The 18900-nt window shown below is 45.6% G+C and overlaps 1 protein-coding gene across 1 annotated transcript in view; it reads left to right on the top strand.

Moving 5' to 3' along the window:
- The first annotated feature begins 9469 nt into the window (after nucleotides 1–9469).
- Nucleotides 9470–18900, top strand: part of MGAT4B (mannosyl (alpha-1,3-)-glycoprotein beta-1,4-N-acetylglucosaminyltransferase, isozyme B) — a 36609-nt gene continuing 27178 nt past the window's right edge. The window contains exons 1-2 of the mRNA XM_010009447.1: nucleotides 9470–9527; nucleotides 10519–10612. Coding sequence (XP_010007749.1) covers nucleotides 9470–9527; nucleotides 10519–10612 — 152 coding nt within the window. The remainder of the gene's footprint in view (nucleotides 9528–10518; nucleotides 10613–18900) is intronic.

The raw sequence follows: 18900 nt of genomic DNA, 5'->3' as shown, positions 1-18900 counted from the left end.
CTGTGTCCTTTTGTGTTTTTTCAGACTGCTCCTTCTAAAGTGTCAGGTTTGTTTTGAATTCTGATCTTGCTCTCCTGCATGATTGCCGTCCCTCCCAGCTTGGTGTAGCCTTCAAAGGCAATTAGCGTGTTTTCTCTGCCATCAGCCAAGTTGTGGATGAAAACACAGAGTGGTATCAGATCTGGGATGGGTTCTCCTGGAGCCTGCTTCAGTAAAGTCCTCCCAGCCTGTGCTCAAAGAGCATCAACCAGTTCACCAGGGGGCTTCCCAGCAGTGGTGCACCCACCTTCATGTGGCTCAGTACAGCCCCTGCGTCCCCAGGGGTGCTATGGGGACTTCCTATGAGACACTATCAGAGATCTCTCTGAAACCTTTTTCGCTCCTCCCCTTCCTACAAGTCCTTGCACCCTGTCACAGAAAGGAGTATGATAGATCTTGATAAACAGAAGTTAGCTCTTGCTCAACTTCTCCTTGTCTTCTAAGCACTTCAACCAAACCTAAGCTGATTATACTATAATTTCCTTCATCCTCTTTGTCCTTATCACCTTGTTTTTCAAAGACAGGCTTTGTGTTTGCCAGTCCTATGTAACATCAGCCATCCCCATGAGTGGCTGGAGACAACTCCCAGTGATCCTGAGCTGCTCGTGTCATTGAGTTCTGGGGAAGGCTGTCAAGGAGCCCGTGTTGCCTCCAATGGGGTAAAACATGATATTAAAACCCATGTAAAGCATCACAACCTTCTTGTCTTCCTGCTCAATGTTGGGAAGACAAAACAATTAGTCAAAAGAGAACAAACCAGGTCAAACCAGCTCTAGAGCCACTTCTCTGTGACTGATGCAGGGTTTGTTTACCCGCTAATGATGTTTTGCTGTGCTGTGGTTATTAGTGAAGTTTTGACCTCATGGTCTGCAAAAACAGATGCTTCATCTTTCCAATTATAAATGAGGTTCGAAATAATCTGCTGGAGTAGGAAGAGAAGGGCAGCCTCAAATAGCACAACCAGTCACCCAGGCAGCCGATGTCCAGCATCACGGGTGGTTTGGGGGTGGACCACGTGCTGCACATTGTGGTGGTGGGTGTCTTGGCCAAAGATTAATATTCTGTCGTTGCTGATTTTAGGTCTAAGCATGATTTAAGTTTCAAAACCGAGCGGCTGCTTTGGAAGAAGCTCTTCCATAAACCGCTGTCATGAGGTGGACCTATAGGGTTTAACTATGTAGGGTGACCTGTGGTCAGAGGATCAAGGCACGGGCAAGCTCAGGCATTAGTGTGGCTGACATCAAGATTACAGGGGGTGTTCTACTGAGGACTCAGTAAAACAGAGAAGCTTTCATGACTTTAGATAACTCACAGGTGCAGATGGGATGAAGGTGAACAATTAAACCTACCCGTAAATAAATTGCTCTGCTTTTTTTTTCTTTCCATGGTGAAAACTGTTCAGTTCTCATCCATGATGTTTGTTCTCATCTTGACTGACCAACGAACTAGGTTATCCCAACATGCTGCCCATTGGGAATGCTGCATCTTGAAGGTGGGATTGCACCTCCAGGGTATGGCTGCGTAGCTCAGGATGGGCTCTGTGACTATGCTGCCTGTGCAGGCTTCCCCTGGCAGGTTTTTCCTCCCTCAAATTTTAATGATTTATAGTTACCCAGGACCAGCCAGCTCCAGGTTTCCAGTGTAAAACCATAACTTCAGGCACCTCCGTACCTGTAGGTTTAAGTGCACAGTGGGGTTGCTCTTTGCACAGTGACTTCACACTTGTAAGATCAGTTTTGATTGCATGGTATTTTGGAACTGTTCTTCCCACGGGCATTGTGGAAGCACTTCAGAATAGATGTACACAGCTCCTTGAAGGACTCACCACTCGCATCCTGGGTGGGTATCTTGGTGCAGGTCTGAGCACAGGGTCTCTCCCGTGACTTGTGAAGGTGGTGGGGAATGGGGTGATGGGGTGAGGGTGCTCGTGGGGCACCAGCTGCAGTGTGGACATTGCTCTGGTGCCTGTTGCAGCCATGGAGGCTCAGACAACATCTTTGTAAGGTAATATTGCTTGTCTGATGCCACGTGTGGTGCAGGCTCCGCTCGCTCGGGGTGTCCTTTGTGGGAAACAGACTTTGTCCTGGAGGGACACTCCTCTGAGCATGTTTACAAAGTCTTCTTATATAATGTGTAAGAGCCGTGAACGCTAATCCTCTCTAGAAGCAGCAGAGTCAAAGCTTGTGATATTGCTAAATACGGGCCATCCTGTGGCATGCGCGGCTTCCTGCTGCTATTTCATTCCTGTTACCTGCAGCAGCTTGACTTCAGGATTCTGTCCTTTCTTTGAGGTCTTGGGCACTGGCTGCAGCCGGGTGGATGCAAGTGAAAGCCCGGGTCTGGGGTCATTTCACTATAACCCTTGGAAGCACTTAGCAGGAGGAGAGATGCCGGCAGCAGACCCAGCGTGTGCTCCTAATGGCTGGGGAGGTGCAGGCAGGGACCTGGTTGAGGAACCCCGGAGGTTAGAAATCTGTCATTAAAATGCATGGTGAATAAAAAGATGTGCAGGAGCATTTCTGAGAGCCTTCACTTGGCCTGTGTGGTGCCCAGCAGACGTTCTGTGGAATTGGTGGCTGGAATGCAGCAGTGTTTGCAAAATTATTCTGCATATGATTTGACCAAATTCATCCCAGGAGTGAGGAGCACCAGGCAATCTGTTCATATGCATTTATCAGAAGAACCCTTTCATTGTCTGGAGTCACCTGTATTTCTGGTTTTATTTCTTTGCAGTTTTTATTATGTCTTTAAATAGGGCTCTTGACCTGTACTGTGCAAGCACTTGTCCATGTCTCATTGCTGCTTCAACAATAAGAGCTGTGGTTGTGTGACAGAGTTGAAGTTACTGGAAAAGGGATTCTTCCTAGCCTGGATAATGTTCCCCCGTATAGGAGACTTGGATTCAGGTCCTTACTATGCTGTATCCCTCCCAGTCTTGGGAAGGTCCATCAGCTGGTTTCATGCCTCAGTGTCCATCTGCTCTGTGGGGACAGTGACATCTCTTGTCACAGGGGTTTGGAGGACACAGCAGTGTCTGACACCAAGGTCTGTGTCTATGCATAGTAGCAGAGCAGGCAGAGGAAGTTAACACACACCCCATTGCATCAAGCACTTCGCTTGGTTTACTTCTGTTACAGAACAAAACCCTTTCTCATTTGTGATTCCCTTTGATTCATCTAAAACAAATCATTGATTTGTGCTTACATCCTGAATGTTCATTGATTATTCACTTAGTGTTTAATGTAGAACGCATCTATAGTGGGCTAGTTTAAGTGGAGCTGCCTGCCAGTCATCTCTAGAAAGCTCTGAAGCCTGCTAAGTGATGGAGAAATTGCTTTGGTGATAGGCTGGGCAAGGCTGCTGCAGGTAGGCATGGGTTAGCCACGGTTCTCCCTCTTCACAAAACCCAAACCAGGCACCAAAGTACCAGTTTCTCAGTTCATGGATGGACAAGTATCAGTCCTGAGGTGCCTGGCTTGGCACAGACACCCACAACCAGCCGGCACTTTGCAGAGGTGGGGCTGAGCCGCCTGCCTAAAAGTGACAAATATTTATGTTCGTCTGAAGATTTTCCATCTCATGATTGTGCCAATTCTAATGTGGATGTTTTGCTTCTCACAAGACAAAGCCCAAGAGATGTTTGGGCCTCAGTGGGTGAAAAGGGCTGCGGCATAGGCAGAAGTCACTGGTCAAAGTAAGGGACTATGGAAACTATTAAAATAAAGAAAGGGTTTCAGCGGGGGCTGGCAGGTTAATGTGGGGAGGAGGAGAGGCTTTTTAGGGAGTGCTGATCCAGCATCTGCTTAACAGCTTCCTGATTCAGGGAGAGGATTGTTGTCTTTGATGAGGGAAGTGCATTTTTTCCACCTTTTTTATTTGAATTGAAGTGTAGGGAGCTTCTTATTCAACAGTGCCCTTCTTGGGTTTGCTTTTTGAGCTCATGTCAGGCTTCTTTTGGAAAGCAAAATTTCTGTTTTAAATCATCTCTTTCTGTGATAATTGGGCACTGGCCACTTCTCCTTCTGTTTTTGTCTTGGTGTCAAGTCACATTTGACTCTCCGGTGTCTGTGCATTAGCGTGGATGTGTGTCTGATGCAGTAAGACAGCTCTGTAACTCCATCTTCCCTCCTGCCTGCCCCTGCCTTGGAGTCGCTCCCCTGATGTTTAAGTATTCCTGCTCTCTTGCACTAGGTACAAGATAAATACTTACCTAGAAGTTAATTTGTATTTTGAAGTGACTACACACGTTTGTGCAAGATGTTTTAATTTCTCCTTATATTAAAGTGGACAGCATTGAAATGTAAACCATTAGGCTTTGAAGAAGCTTCTGTGCAAAAGTTAATCTCCACCCATCTTACTTTCATTATGAGTTTTGTTGCACTGCAGTGCCCATTTACTTATAATCGTCACGGGGGTGGTTTAGGGCTTGCTGGTAGTGGGATAGATGCTGATCTGGCGGAAGAGCACAGTGTTGGTTTGTGTCAGTGCCATTACCTGGTCCACATCCATCCTTCAATGAGTTTTTAGACCACCCTGATGACATTTTCAAAGCTGCCTTAGAGCACATAGGTTTTTCGTCTCTTCCTGTGATAGCAAGAGCTTTCTGGAGTAAGGTTTAACCTGGAGACCTTTTTTTGTCACTCACTACTTGTGTGTATGCTGCAATAAATCCTCTATGTATTGTCACTGCTCTGAGGAATTTTATGGCTGTGGTACCAGAAAAGTTGTGTAGCCTTGTAAATAATCAAAGAAACACTTTCAATACTGAGATATGAGCTACTTAAGATACGTGTAATAGCACTACGTGCTTGTATAGCCTGTTCTAGTGAAAGCATAGTAGCAAGACTAACCCTGCCAGTACCAAGAACTTCATACAGAAGAAGCTGGAGAAGTTTTCTGAGTGAGGACTAAATTGCTCTATTCCTCCCCAAAAGACGGGTGCTCAGGTGAGCAGAGCTGCTGTGCAGTGTCCCCATGGCCTGTCCCTATGCTGGATGCAAAGAGCAAGAACAATATTTGACTGTATGGGTGGACCTGGATGGTGTTGGATTCTCTCAGACTCAACCACTGCCACAGACAAGTACTTGTCAAGTGAATTGTTCAGTTAATGATGGTTAAAGCTGTGTGGTGGTCTCCCCTCCCTCCTCTCTGTGCCCAGACTGTGATCTTTTCCTTTTATTTGATCTTGCCTTTTGTGTTTTAACTATTCCTTTTTGTTGCCATCTCTCATTGTGTTCTTTCCGGAGCTGGCTTTGATATCTTTTCTCTTCGTCTTCAATTTCCCTCAGTTTCCTCCCTTCCTTCTTCCTTTGATGTTGCAGAAAATGACTGGGATGGACGTCCTCCCACACCTCTCTCCCTCGCTTAATCTTGTCCAGTTCAAGTTATCCACTATTTGAGCAACTTTATCAGATGCTCATCTAATAGTGCAGCTTTGTTAACTCCAAGCAATGATTTTGGGTAGAATCCCAGACTGGTTTGGGTTGGAAGGGACTTTAAAGCTCATCTAGTTTCAACCCCTGCCACGGGCAGGGTCACCTTCCACTAGAGCAGGTTGTTCCAAGACCCTGTGTCCAACCTGGCCTGAACCGGCCTTGGAACCCTGCCAGGGATGGGGCAGCCACGGCTTCTCTGGGCACCCTGTGCCAGCGCCTCAGCACCCTCCCAGGGAAGAGCTTCTGCCTCAGAGCTCATCTCAATCTACCTTCTTTGAAGGGGGTTGAAGCTGGTGAAGGTCGTCTGCCCAGGGAGGAAGTGGTGCTGGTCCTTGCAGTGGGTGTCAGGGATTGCTCTGAGTCCCTCTGGATCCCAGGAGTGATGGTGAGGCAGAGCACAGCCCCTGAGGATAAACCCTCTGGGTTCCAGAGTGGTGATGTGCCATGGCACAGGCATCGTGCGAGGGCAGCTGGTGCTGCTGGGCAGTGAGAGCACATCCTGCACCAGGGATGGAGCTTAAACCACATTGAAGGCAAAGCAAGAATCATATTTAATATCAGACTGATTTACTGCCTTTGAGGAGCAAGAGGTATTTAGGAAAGAAAAAAAGGGAAATGCAAATTCTAGCTGAGCACAAACATTGTCATTTGATGGCTAAAACCTTCTGCTCTGTCGTGCCAGTGGATCTGCATGAAACATGTCTTTTCCCTGGGCTAAAGAGCTGACCTGGGTGGGGGAGGCAAGTACCCGGAATGGTGGATGAGCATAATTAGGACATGGATTGCGGGTTGGCTCCATATAGATCAGTTTGTGTTCCATTAATGTCTGGTTCCACCCTGTCTGTCTGTTTTATTAGATTAATTTATTACTCTCTGAAAGTGCCTCTCCAGTGAGCTAAAATATCTATTTACTGGAAGTATTTGGTTACCATGAAGAAGTGTATTTGGCATGTGTTTGGCAAATATTAACAACATTCTTCTGTTTCTTTTGCAATTTAATTGTCTATTTATCTTGGGTATTGATTGCTGAAGGCCTTGGTAATTATTTGCTGATTTTGGAAATAATGATTTTTAAAGGCTCAGATTACTTTTGTAATATTAATCATTAGCTTGGTGCGCTTGCCTCAAAGGATGGGCTCTCTCTGACGTCTCCAGTTGCAATGTGGACATTTACTGTCTGAAACTATGCCGCTGTCTTAAAATAACAAAATCATTACTGGCGTTTTGTGCCTGAAACGAAGCAGAGATTTGCAGAGACGCAAACCTGGCAGTCACAATTAGCTCACAAATTTGCTGTTCCTGTTGGCGGGAGGAGTGGCCAGATCCTGGAGTCAAATACAAAGATAATTTGATTTACGTTCTGCCGTTTCACTCTTTTCCACATTAATTTTCTGCTGTGTTGGTCTCAGCTCTGGTTCAGGGTCGGTGGGGAAATGGGCTGCTCCTCTCCAGCGGCTGCACAGGAGCAACACGGCTTTGCTTTGCCGGAGAGAGGCAATACTCTGAAAGGGTGTTACGCTCGCAAGTGAATGTGCTGCCATACAGCAGCACATCTTGCTTTGGGGGAAGGTGAGAAATTGGAAAGTATCCTCTGGGAGCTGAGTAATTGGCACCTGCTCTTATTGTGTCCCTCTTCCCACTTTTAATAACTTGTTTATGAAGAGAACTCTCCCACAGATCTCATTACACAGCCATAAAACATGCTTTTTAGAAACATACATGCATTCCTATTCATGTCAGGTCTGAATCCCTACCTCCGTATGTTTCTGTAAGGAGGAGGCATAGTTTTTGTGTCATCCAGGCATCTTTACTCACTGCTGGGCAGACTCGCGGATGGCCATGGGGAGACAAGCTGTGTCCTTGCCATACCTGGGAGGAGATGTAATTCTTCCATTAATACAAAACCTGACAGGTGGTTAGAATGGCTGAGAAGGGAATTTTGTCTTCTTGTTGCTTTAGGCCTTGAAGCAAGGGATTGTGTTGGCTGTTTGAGTGATGTTGGCTTTATCGCCACTGGAGCTTGCCTAGTAACATAGATTACTAGAGAGCACAAAATGCAACATTCAGCATATGCCCCTGGGATCTCCAGTGCAGTGAATCCCACTTCTTTCTCTTGCATCAAGTGATTTGTTTAATTGGGTTTAATAGTTTCATCTTTGTTCTTTTATTAGTGGATTGTGGTGCAAAAGGAAGCTGGGGGAGAGCATTTTTGGATCCTGTCCTGAGTAATTTGATGACTAAGTCTCGTTGAGCTTCATCTCTGTGCAGGTGCAGTGATACATCTCCTGCAGGGAATGCGGTGGGAAGAGCATCTCCTCCTCCCAAAGGCACATGTGGGGAAGGAAGAGAAGAGGGCAAAATCATGTCCATGACAATTGTTTTCTGATTCTTTTCATCACCTTATAGAAGAAAAATGATAAGAGGAGCCTCAGAAAAGAGGGCATTGCAGCAAGCCCTGGAAGGGATGTAATCTCTTTTCTTTGTACTGAGGTATAAAGATAATTCTGATCAGGATTGAAACAGCGGATGGCAAATAATTCTTGAACAATCCGCTTATGGTGTTCCAGGATGCGAATGAAAACCACTAATGGGATAAAGAAGTATCAAGATAATTATCTCGGCTGCAGTAAATCCCATCCTTTCAGGAAAGTACTTTTGCGTGGCCACTAATTTCATGTGTATGAAATGCTAAAGCTGACTGGACATTTTCAGAAGTTAGGTGATTCCAAATGAGCCATCCTCTACCTTTTATCTACCTGGTTGATCCTAATAAACCTGAGTTCTGGTCTTTGCTATCCTTTTTCATTTCCCCCCTCCCTGCAGCAGGTTAAAGCTGTCATGCACTTTCACTCCAGGGCAGATTTGAAACCTCCTTTGCCCTTTTCTTTTTCATTTGGTCTGCTGTTTTGGGAGACTTCCTGGGGCTTTTTTCCCTTTTACAGCTGGTAACACTGTTGTTTTAAGTCTGACGGAAGAGCTGCTGCAATATTAAGGTATGCAAGATATTTCTTAAGTTGATCTATTTTTTTCCCCCAGCAAGAGCTCTGCTATGCAGTGCAGGGGATGGCACTGTGCTCCAAAACAAATCCAGTTGTACAGTCGGTTAACGAGGCTCTTGTTGTAGGCTCTTTGCTGCCTTTGTGTTTGAACCTAATGGGTGCCCCATGGATGAAATGAAAGGATGGCAGGAAGAGAAAGGAGCAGCTTTGTACTGACAGCATCCGTGATGTTTGGATGGGGCTGGATCACTTAGCAGCGTTCAAAGATCTGCGTTACAGATCTCTGATCAATACGACCAGAGGTCAGAGGAGATCTGCTGTCAGAGGTATGGGTGACAGAATGCGTTTCTAAGCGGCTGGTTCTTCGTTATCCCCCATTAGCTGCAGGCAGCTGCATTTGCCAGCTGTCAGAGAGTCATTTCTCTCCAGCCTCACACTAAGTGAACTGAGGCACGCCTGAACAAGCTGCAGCATCCTTTGGTGAGCCAGGCTGTGCATCCAACACTGGGAACCAGGTCTGGGCACTTCAGCTGAGATGGCTGCCCATGAGCCATCCTCCGGCTGAAAGAGGCCAGCATCATCCCTTTGCACATTGGAGGACAGATGCTGTGCATTGCTGTCTTGTTGGGGAAAGACTCCATCACTGAGCATGTGGAGAGCACCCAAACATAGTTTCTTAGTGGTAGACCCTGCCGAATCACAAGGTTCCCATCTTTTCTTGCTGGCGTGGCAGTACAGTTAATGTCCAGATGTCTTTTGGAAGTACAGAAGGGCTTCCTTGCTTTTGATGAGAAGTCAAACAAATGTGGTCCTGTCCACGGTGGGCTTGGATTTCCAGTCTCCTTCATGTGGCACAGAGAGGTTATAAGGGCCAGTCTTGCGCTGAAATTCAAAGAGCTGGTATGTCTATTTCTGCTGCGGACTGGAAGTTGCTCTTGATGCCAGATTTGCCATTCATACTACCATGAGCTGTCACTTGCCTGTCCTAACCGGAGGATGTCCTTAGAGGCACGTGAAGCTCAGGCCTCCCATACCAGTTTTGGATTTGGGACAGGTAGGCTGCACAAGGGTCTGATATGCAATTAGGCACAAAACTGATAAGGCAGTTGCTTACCAGGGCTGTGTGTATAGAAGAGGGTTCATGGGATCTGCTTCTGGAAAGCTCTTTAAGAAAGGAGTTGTGTTTAAGAAATGTGGTCACCTTTCATCTCAGTGACTTTCTTCTTGAACAGCAGCTCTTAAACTGAATTGCTTGCACGTAAGAGTCAGCATCAAGATTTCTTCCCTTGGCCACAGTTGCTAGCCCTGTAGCTCTAGGAGCAGGGCTCAACTTTAACAGTGATGCCTGGTGCAGGGTTTTGCCCTAAAAACGTAGACATTGTGCAAGAGGAGTCTGAGGTCTGGCAGTTGACCCCTGAGAATTGATCGATTGCTGTGTGAGGCAAAATATCCATCGTATCTCTGAGAACACCAGCTCCTACATGCTCTTGATGTGCACAGAGATCTTAATGGGGATTTTTATCAGGTCCTTGGTATCGCTGCGCACCCTTTGAATGAGCCAATCGCTAATCTCTTTGCTTGCTCCTTGTTAAAGGTGTCTGGTTAGTGCAGTTGCTAGTTGAAGTCTCCTTTCTTCAGCCCCATCCTGTCAGGAAGTGGTACCTGGGGCTGCTGTGCCAAGTGTTACCTCCACAGAGCATAATAAACTATCTCCTGCCATCTCCTGCTTGAGAGAGAAATGGTGTTTTCTTAGCGGCTGTCTGCAGAGTTCTCTGTGTGTACATCATTCAAGATGCTTGAGAAAGGCAGATATTTCATGTCTCCTTGGAAATCTGTCAACACAGTGGCAAGATTGCTTGGCCTGAGTGGTGTTGTCTTGTCTGTTCATACCTGCTAAAATGCAGGTCAAGAAGTATTGCTGTAATAGTTAAAGGTTAGGCAAAATGACAACCTTTAGCCCTTCATAGCAGCTATGGTCATCAAAGGAGGTGTTTTACTCCTAGGATTGAAACTTAAAGCACTCCTCTGTTCCTCTATTGCTCCAGAGCACTGGTTAATTATTCTTAGAGTCTTCAAAGCAAAGGTGGTCATTTCTGCAGCTACCTCTGATGATGACCCCGTGGTGCTCAGAAGCCCCAGGTGAGAGCAGGATTCTTTCTGGTGTGCCCTGAATGTGCTGGGAACATGGGAAAGCCTTCCATGTAGCTTCACCATGAAAGGCTGGGCTAGAAGTGGTCATGTAGGTGAGGCAGTCATCAGTGCAGAACTAGCCATTTAAAATCCACGTCTACTCACTGGCATCATTTGGTGACCAAGATTTCTTAGTGCTAGGGATGAGCATGTGGGTTGTTTGCATCAGACTTACAGACTTACTTTGAGGGTGCTGAGGCGCTGGCACAGGGTGCCCAGAGAAGCTGTGGCTGCCCCATCCCTGGCAGTGTTGAAGGCCAGGTTGGACACAGGGGCTTGGAGCAACCTGCTCTAGTGGAAGGTGTCCCTGCCCGGGGCAGGGGGTTGGAACTGGATGAGCTTTAAGGTCCTTTCCAACCCAAACCATTCTATGATCTGGCAGAGAGGAGGAAAGGGGACGATGTTGGCAAGAGAGGTGGGTAAATCCGGATTGCCAAGCAGTGCAGAGAAGGTCAAGAACTTCTTTTGCCTGCTGGTGTGTGGTGTAGCACACAGGTGAGAAGGTGTGGATTCATTTTCATGTGCACTCTTGTTTCATTTCACTTCCAGAAGTCCTTATTTCTTCTCTGCTGCCAGCTTCCTCTGCGTTGCCATCTTTCCCTCTGCTCTGCCTACATTTCTTGCTGTGATTTCAATTATTTATAGCATTTCTTTTCCCCTTAAACTACTCTGCTGTGTGTGCACTATTTAAGCAGCTGTCGCTTCCCAAACCCGTTCAGCTGACAGGTGAAGAGGCAATCCCTGTGCATACAACTCGTTAAGAGCATTTCAGGGCTCTTCAGCATGGGCAACTATGTGAATGTAGAATTGCAATTGGATCTCATCTTATGGAAGGTTTTGATTGCGGCTGAAGAAATAATGATGTGCTTATTAATGCAGAGTAACAGGAGGAAGCTGCTGAGGATAACAAGGGAAGCGGAGGAAAGGTTTTGCAGAGGAGCATGCCCTCTTTTTTTGGTGAAACTTAAACAGCCTAAACCAAGAGGCATATTCTCCTGTTGGTTACATCAATATGCATTCGGAAGGACCTCATTATATTAACTTAATTTCTTTTCAACACAAGCTGGTGTCACAGAGAGGGGAGTCCTGGGAAGCACAGGCTTACCATGCTGGGCTGAATTCAGAGCCAGGGCTGGGAGAGGCAAGTTTAGCTTGTTCAATTTAGTACTCCCTCATTTTTACCTCTGCAGTATTAAGCTTTGGGAATAAGCAGAAAATGTTTAAATCCCTTTCCTCATTGCTGCTGTGTTCAAACTGAATTAACTCTCATCCAGAGGAAGCCTGCACTGTAGGAAACATCTGCTGTGGTCCAAATTGTGTCTGAGGTCGGAATTAAAATGTATGTAACTGTTCAGTGGTGAGCAATGAATACACAAATCCTGCTCTTTGCCAGCAGTTGCTTTGTGAGACATGATTTGTACTCTTCCCTTGTACCTGTGTGGTTACATGAGTGTGTTATTGGAATACAAGCCAGCACAACCCATCTCAGGAAATAATGATTATAAGGTGGAGTGGCTTTCTAGAATGTCAGATAATTTCTCATTTCGAGCTTACATTTGTTTGTTTATTTGCCTTCCACAAATGGTGTTTCTGGAGTGTACTCATAATTGATGTGAGGATGTAATTGTATTCATGGTGCATCTGTGTTGGGGCAATATTTATGTGCAGCGTCTGCTCTGTGAAATATTTGTTCTTCTCCATCCAAGGAGTTGACGTAAGCTCTCAGGGAAAGCACAAACAATTTTTAGAGCTGTTCTAGATACAGTCCTTGTGCTTGTGTATCTCAAAAGAGCTTTTGAAAAGATAGAACAAGTCTCAAGTATAGATTGACCGGGGAGAGGCTGGTGCTTTGCTTTATTTGATGAGCTTTCAGTCTGCTGAATTAAGAAAACCTAAACCTCCCATTTTATGGAGTATTGTCTGAGGACTGGGACTCTGGGGTGTATTTGAGTGCCTGGGCTTTCTTCTGGCTTCTTTTGGGTAAAGACCATTCAAGTTTGAAAAAATTGTTCAAGTTCCTTGAACTGTGTCCTGCCTTTCAGTGGGAATTGCAGAGATAATTGCAAAATAAACTGAGGAGTAACTGACAAAAATGACTCTGGCAGAAGTCTGGGCAGGACTCACTCAGTGGTGTGTGCTGATGCTGTATTTCTGGTGCACAATGGCAAACGTTGGTACCACGTGTATTTCAGAGATCAGTTACATGATACTGCCAAATTCCTTCTGGATTAATAGATACTTTGGTTCAGACCGACAGCTCCTGAGGCCCCAGAGCAGCAGGGTGAGGGTGGTGGCACCGGACTTCTGGATGTGCAAGTGGATTGATGCAAAGTCCCCTGCAAAGTTGGCTGGGCATCATTCATCCTATTTCACAGGTGGGAAATCAAGGCACAAGAGGGGTTCCTAACCTGCAAGTTGGGACCTCCTTCTGACCATCCCTCCTGCAGGTCCTCAAACGCAGAAGCCATGTCTACAGAAGGATGGGTTTGTGTTTATTGGGTTGCTCTGGGAGGTCTATGCTTTTACTGGGCTGGAAAGTCTGCGGAGCTCAGGGCAGCGACCTCGAGAACAGCCAGATAAAGCATCCACGCTGCAGCATCTCGCCTTGCTCAGCTGTATGTTCCTCAGCAAGACTCCAGTGCTAGACAAAATACATGTGTGAGGAGGCAGACGGTGCCAAAGGAGCTCCAGGAAAGCAGCAGTTGGCCATCAATTTACTCAGAGGTTGGGCTCGGCGGATTGATTCTGCTGCTGTAGAAACCCAGGTGGATGAAGGGGCAGGAGGCCGGTGGGAAGTAGGTCACACCAGAGTCTGCTGTCAGCTCAGAAGAAAGAGGGGGATTTTTATGTTTTGTGGTGCCTCTTTTCCTACTTTGGAAAAAACTGCTTCTTTATGTGCCTGCATGAATGCTTTATAGCCCGAGCGCTGTGACTTTGAGTAGTTCCTTGAAAATTGGTGGTGAATTTTGACCACGTACAGCCAGTGTCTTCAAGTTCTTAAGGAGTCTTCTCTCAGTTTGTCGCATGCTTTCTTACTGCATTTATATGAGTGATTTTATATAACTTCTGAGTATTGGCAGGCTTACAATCACTTCCTCCCCCCTTTTTGGTTTGCTTGCTTTTTTGTCTAAGCTTGTCTTTTTCTAAGGGACTGGAGCTTTGTCCTTCTTCCCAGTATGTTTCAAACTTCTAGTCTCACTTTAGTCCAATTGGACCATGGTATGGAAATCCCAGAGGCGACCTAAAATCCTCCAGGTACTTATGGAGGTAGCCAGGAGAGTGAAGAGAGAAGGTCTGTTGGTGGCTCTGCCAGAGGGTAGCGTGAGCTCCTTTGTCAGGTGTGGGTGAATCCTTATAGAAGGTGTCATCTTCACAAAGCCCCAGCCACAAGAAATGCTTTAATCAAAGCTTTTGGTTGAGTATGGAGATGCAGATTTTGGATTCCCCCCTGAGGTGGGGCGTGCTGGGGTGGCCGTGGCCAACACCATTCTCTGTGCCTGGTGAACAGCTCAGCTGATTCCTCATGAAGTCCTGATGAGTGCAGAAAATAAACAAGATTAAGTTTGTTTTTTCCTTCTTGCACCTCCAGCAAGGGTTGGAAGTAACCAAGAAAGAAAATGGTCATCTTTTCTTTCTGGTAATGGGACCATCCATTCCATTACTCCTACCTACAGCCAATGCCTCATTCTCTAATTTTTGTTGCTCCAACTACTTTGTGTTTCCTTCGCTGCAATCAAGATAATGCAGCACAATATTCCACTAAGAATTTCAGCTATTCAGTTACCTTTCAGAAGTTGTCTTAATTGGCTCTTTAAGTGATAGCTCTCTGTGTGCAATCAGCACGACTCAAGGAGGGAGCAGGAAGAGGATAAGGACTTTGTTTCTAATCAATAAATAAAGGTCTTTGAAATAATGCTGCTTGCAGTTTGTATCACCGGTTAAATTACACCGAAGATGATAGTCTGTGCATTCCTTGTGGAGCAGGGCTGTGACAGAGTAACAAGGCTTTGCTATCAGCAAGCATGTGGACTATTTTACTCCGTGTTTCCAGCAAATCCAATATTCTCCCCTTGGTTTTTTTTCCTCCCAAGTATTAGAGAAAAACAAAACAAAACTGCTGCAGAGCCTGGCACAGATGGTTTGGGAAAGTCTAATATGTAGTGACTAATCATTTGGTTTGCACCTCATAAACTATGCAAATGAATGTGATACCTGATGATAAATAATTAAAAATGGAGATGCAAGGCAAGGGGAGATTGTAGATGGAAAAAATATATGGTAAATCAACTTAAAGAAAATAAGCAATTCCGAAAGCCTAAGCTGCTCTTCCAAGCTACAGTCCATAGAAACAGCCACTTCTTGGTGGAGGTTTGCCTCTGGTGCTTGGATCTAAGGGACTTTTGGCCGGCAGTCAGGGTTTGGCCAAAGCTGGTAGTCTCAGGAGCTGCCACCCTTGCACAGCTCTATTGCATCTCAGGTTATTACTGAGCTTATTCCTGCCCTGGTTTGGGCAGCAGGAAAACGTGGCCAAGCACACCAGGTTTCTTTTAGGTATATATGTTTTGGGTTCTTTTTCTCCTAGTTCATGGGGTAAAAGTGATTGGCTGCTTCATACTTTTTTTTTCTTTTTAAGCTAAGGTTACTGACCATAATTATTGATTTAGTCCTAATTAAAAATATTTTGCATCTAGAAAGGTCTTCTTGAGATTGCAAGAGGCACAAGCCTGGAAGTCATCCTCAATCCCCTGGTGCCGCCACTGCTTGGGACAATTCCAGCTCCTGTCACCACGGTCTCATCCCTGAATCTATCCCCTTCCCAGGCATGGGGGTAGATGAGAACTGTAGGCGCTGACCTGAATAGAGCAACAGGTTTTAAGTTTTAAGCATCCAGCACGCTCCTGGGTACGGTGCATGTGTCTCTGCACTTCATTTCCAACACCTCCTGCACTGTAGGGAGTTTCATTTCATCTGGGGGACTGACCAAGGGATGTTCTTTGCAAGGATCCTCTAGCTCAGACCATTAAAGCTGAGATTTAATTGATTAAAGATGCTTCTTCCTTTGCTCCCTGCCCCATCCTGGTATGGGATGGATAATCATCCTCAATGCAATGTTCTTGCTGCAGGAGAGAAGGTGGAGGTGATCCAGATTTATAAACCTGCACTGAAGAGCAGCTTTAGGACCATTTCACATGTCAGCTTGTAGGAGTTTTTATGAAACTGTGGAGGTAGCTTGAGCTTGCCCTTTTACCAGCTAGAAATAGTGATGCTACAGTGTCCTGGTCCGGCTCAGTGTTAAGCAGGTCCTTAAATTGCCAACAATCTTCTCCTGGCAGCCAGTGGCTGGTGTCAGGCGCTTTCGTGCCCAGACACCCCAACAAGGCTGTGTTTGTTAGCAGAGGGTTGGTACGGTCTTGCCTCAGTGGAGAAGTACTGAATGGTCATTTTGTGATGACAGTAATTGCAGCATCCATGTAGTTTCACCATCCAAGTGTTTTACTGATGATCCCAAGTGCTGGGTTGATTCCATACTGACTTTGCGGAGCACTGTGGCGCTGGGAAGGTGTATGGCATCTATTTATAAGATGCAGTAACTGCTGGTTTGCCAGTAATTTTGTCTGTGTTGAGTTAAGCAATACAGGGGAAGAAGGGAAAAGAAACAACTTCTCTTTGCTGTAAATTTACACCGTGGCTTCCTTTGCTCATGGGAGGGGCTGTTATGATAAAGTCTGGTCTGTTTTCACATCTGCCTATGAAGAAGGTAGGATTTATCTTTCAAATGAAATTTGCGTTGCTGTGCTGCCAGCAGGTTTTATTTTTTGAGTAGCTATTTTTGTGAAATATAACCTGAGAATTTATATTGGCTTAACACTTAAAATGTAGCCAAGGGAAGATGGAATATTCATCTTTATTGTATTTGTTTCTCCCATAATGAGACATTACTGTCTGTTGTAAAGGAAGCGGTCCCCAAGCCCGGGGAGCATGCCCAGGTTTTTTCTGCTTGCTCCATTAGCTCGTGTGCAGACCTCCTGATTTTTTTATGTGCATGTGCTTTTCTACTTGTTTAATCCTGCCAACTGTTCTTCTGGTTGGAAATCCATTTCTATAATGCTGGGTATTACACAAATTTGTTGAAGCTCTTAATGCAGATAACGGGGGTGAGGCTGGTTTGCCCAATCAGGCTGTGCCAATTTTCTGCTTCCCATCAGTCACACAGAGAGCTTTACGCTGCCGCTCACCGAGGGCATAAAACGCGCGCAGGAAAGAAAAATAAAGTTTAAGGAACAACTAGAGTGCTGTAAACGTCGCTTGGATTTTGATTTAGAATCACAGAACTTCTCTGCTTTGATTTACGACGTCCCAGCACAGCACAAATTGTATGGCTCGTCGTGCCCTGTGGAAATCTCTCTGTATTCTTGTTGTCTGAAACATTTTCATAACTAGTAATCATGGGATCCTAGCGGAGAGCCCTTGTGTAAACAGCTTTTTGGTCACCACTGCTGTTTGCTATTACCCTGTACAGCATGGTAATGGAAGCTCCTTATTCAATACTCATAACGAATTGCAGCACTGATGCAGGTGGTGGAGCTTTGCAGCCCCGGATTTCGGGGGTTTGTTGTGTGCATGATGCTCTGGGGACCGGAGCTGGGGCGGTGAGAGGCATATTCTCTCCCTGGGCGCTGCGTATGATTCACAGTGTTTGTGTAGTTGTTTCCAGCAAAACTGAGCACATCCCTGCCTGTTGTACTGTTCTGCTTGTTTTAATCTGTTGAATTTACCCATGGCATTTTGCCTGGTGGAGAGAAGTGGGAATGTTGTCAGCAGTGGCAGAGAAGGATGCCAGGCTGCTTTTTTATGATTATTTGTAGTGAAGCCATACAAAGTCCATCCAGGGCCTCATGGCAAGGGTTTAAGTAGCTCTCAAGCATGCACGTACCCTTTGTTTAATCAACAACCTGCTTAAAGTTTGATGTGAGTTTATATACTTGTCTTAACTCCTGACTTAGCTTTTATTACATATAAAGGGAACTAAATCATTCTGGCACACTTTGGTAGCTACAGCACTTGGAAACCCTTCAGCTTCTCTCTTTCCTCTTTCCTGATTTCTTCCCAAGAATAGTTGCAACACTTTCCTTTTTTAGGACTTTGCCCTAATAATTACATCTGTGAAGATCCGCTGGGATGGGTTATCCCACAAGCAGGATTATGCCCTTAAATGGAAAATAAGCCGCCGTAACTGCCAAAGTTTGGGAAAAAATAATATTGTGGGAAAACTAAGCTGCTAGATCTATTATTCAATGTCGTGGAGCTGCACAGTCAGGAAATGCTTGATAGTGTGGAGAGGAAATGCTCATGTCTGTTAAGTGCTTATTGCATTCTTTTTTAATTGTTAAAACAGGAAAACATACCTCTAATAAAATACCATCTAATACACCCTCTGTAAAAGGGTGGGAGGCGTGAGAAAACATCCGAGGGAGCTGGGGAGGCCAGGCTTGCTTTATGAACTCTTTCATTTATTTGCTGGCTTCTGCTCCCTCCCTTTGCCCCCCAAAACCAATGGTGGTCCTGGTCCTCTCCAGGCTGCCCGGCCTGTTCCCTCTCGGCAATTTGGGCTAAATAATCCAATTAAGCTTTGCAGCTTATATAACTCCCTTGGCTCGAGGCAGCAGCCGGACTGACGGGGATAGAAAACACATCTGGAAATAGTGTACTAAACATACTACTGCGGCCGGAGCCAAAGCGATTTGGACAAACTTGCTCATACGCACAAGATGTCCTTTGAAGAGCAAGATGTGTGCGTACCGTCTCCTCGCTGAAGGAGTTGAAGCTAGAAAATGCTCCTATCCATAAATCGCTGCCCTGGCTGGGAAACTTAACTGGCTTTTCTCCTCTCCCTTTGCCCTTGGAACATCATCTGGCTCTTCCTCCTCAGCTCCAGAGGATCAGCCAGTCCCTGTAGTTTGCTGGTCATAAATAACATGTACGTTTATGTATTTCAAAGGTGGGAAGGAACATCCAGCTTCATTTAAGCCCAGTTCTTGTCTGAATACCCATCATAGGAGTCGCTTTTTATTGAAACTGAAATGTAACTTGGAGCATAACTGGAACATAGCTCTGAAGAAACAATTGAGTTCTTTCCTGAGAATTCATTACATCCCTGGTAGTTTATGTTAATGGTTAATGACATTAACTATTAAAACATGTGCAGTTTACGTCAGCTTGAGGGTTGGGGAGAAAGA

Source organism: Nestor notabilis, unplaced genomic scaffold, assembly GCF_000696875.1.
Source record: "Nestor notabilis isolate BGI_N333 unplaced genomic scaffold, ASM69687v1 scaffold9422, whole genome shotgun sequence".
Taxonomy (NCBI): domain Eukaryota; kingdom Metazoa; phylum Chordata; class Aves; order Psittaciformes; family Psittacidae; genus Nestor; species Nestor notabilis.
This window is presented reverse-complemented; position numbering and strand designations above follow the sequence as displayed.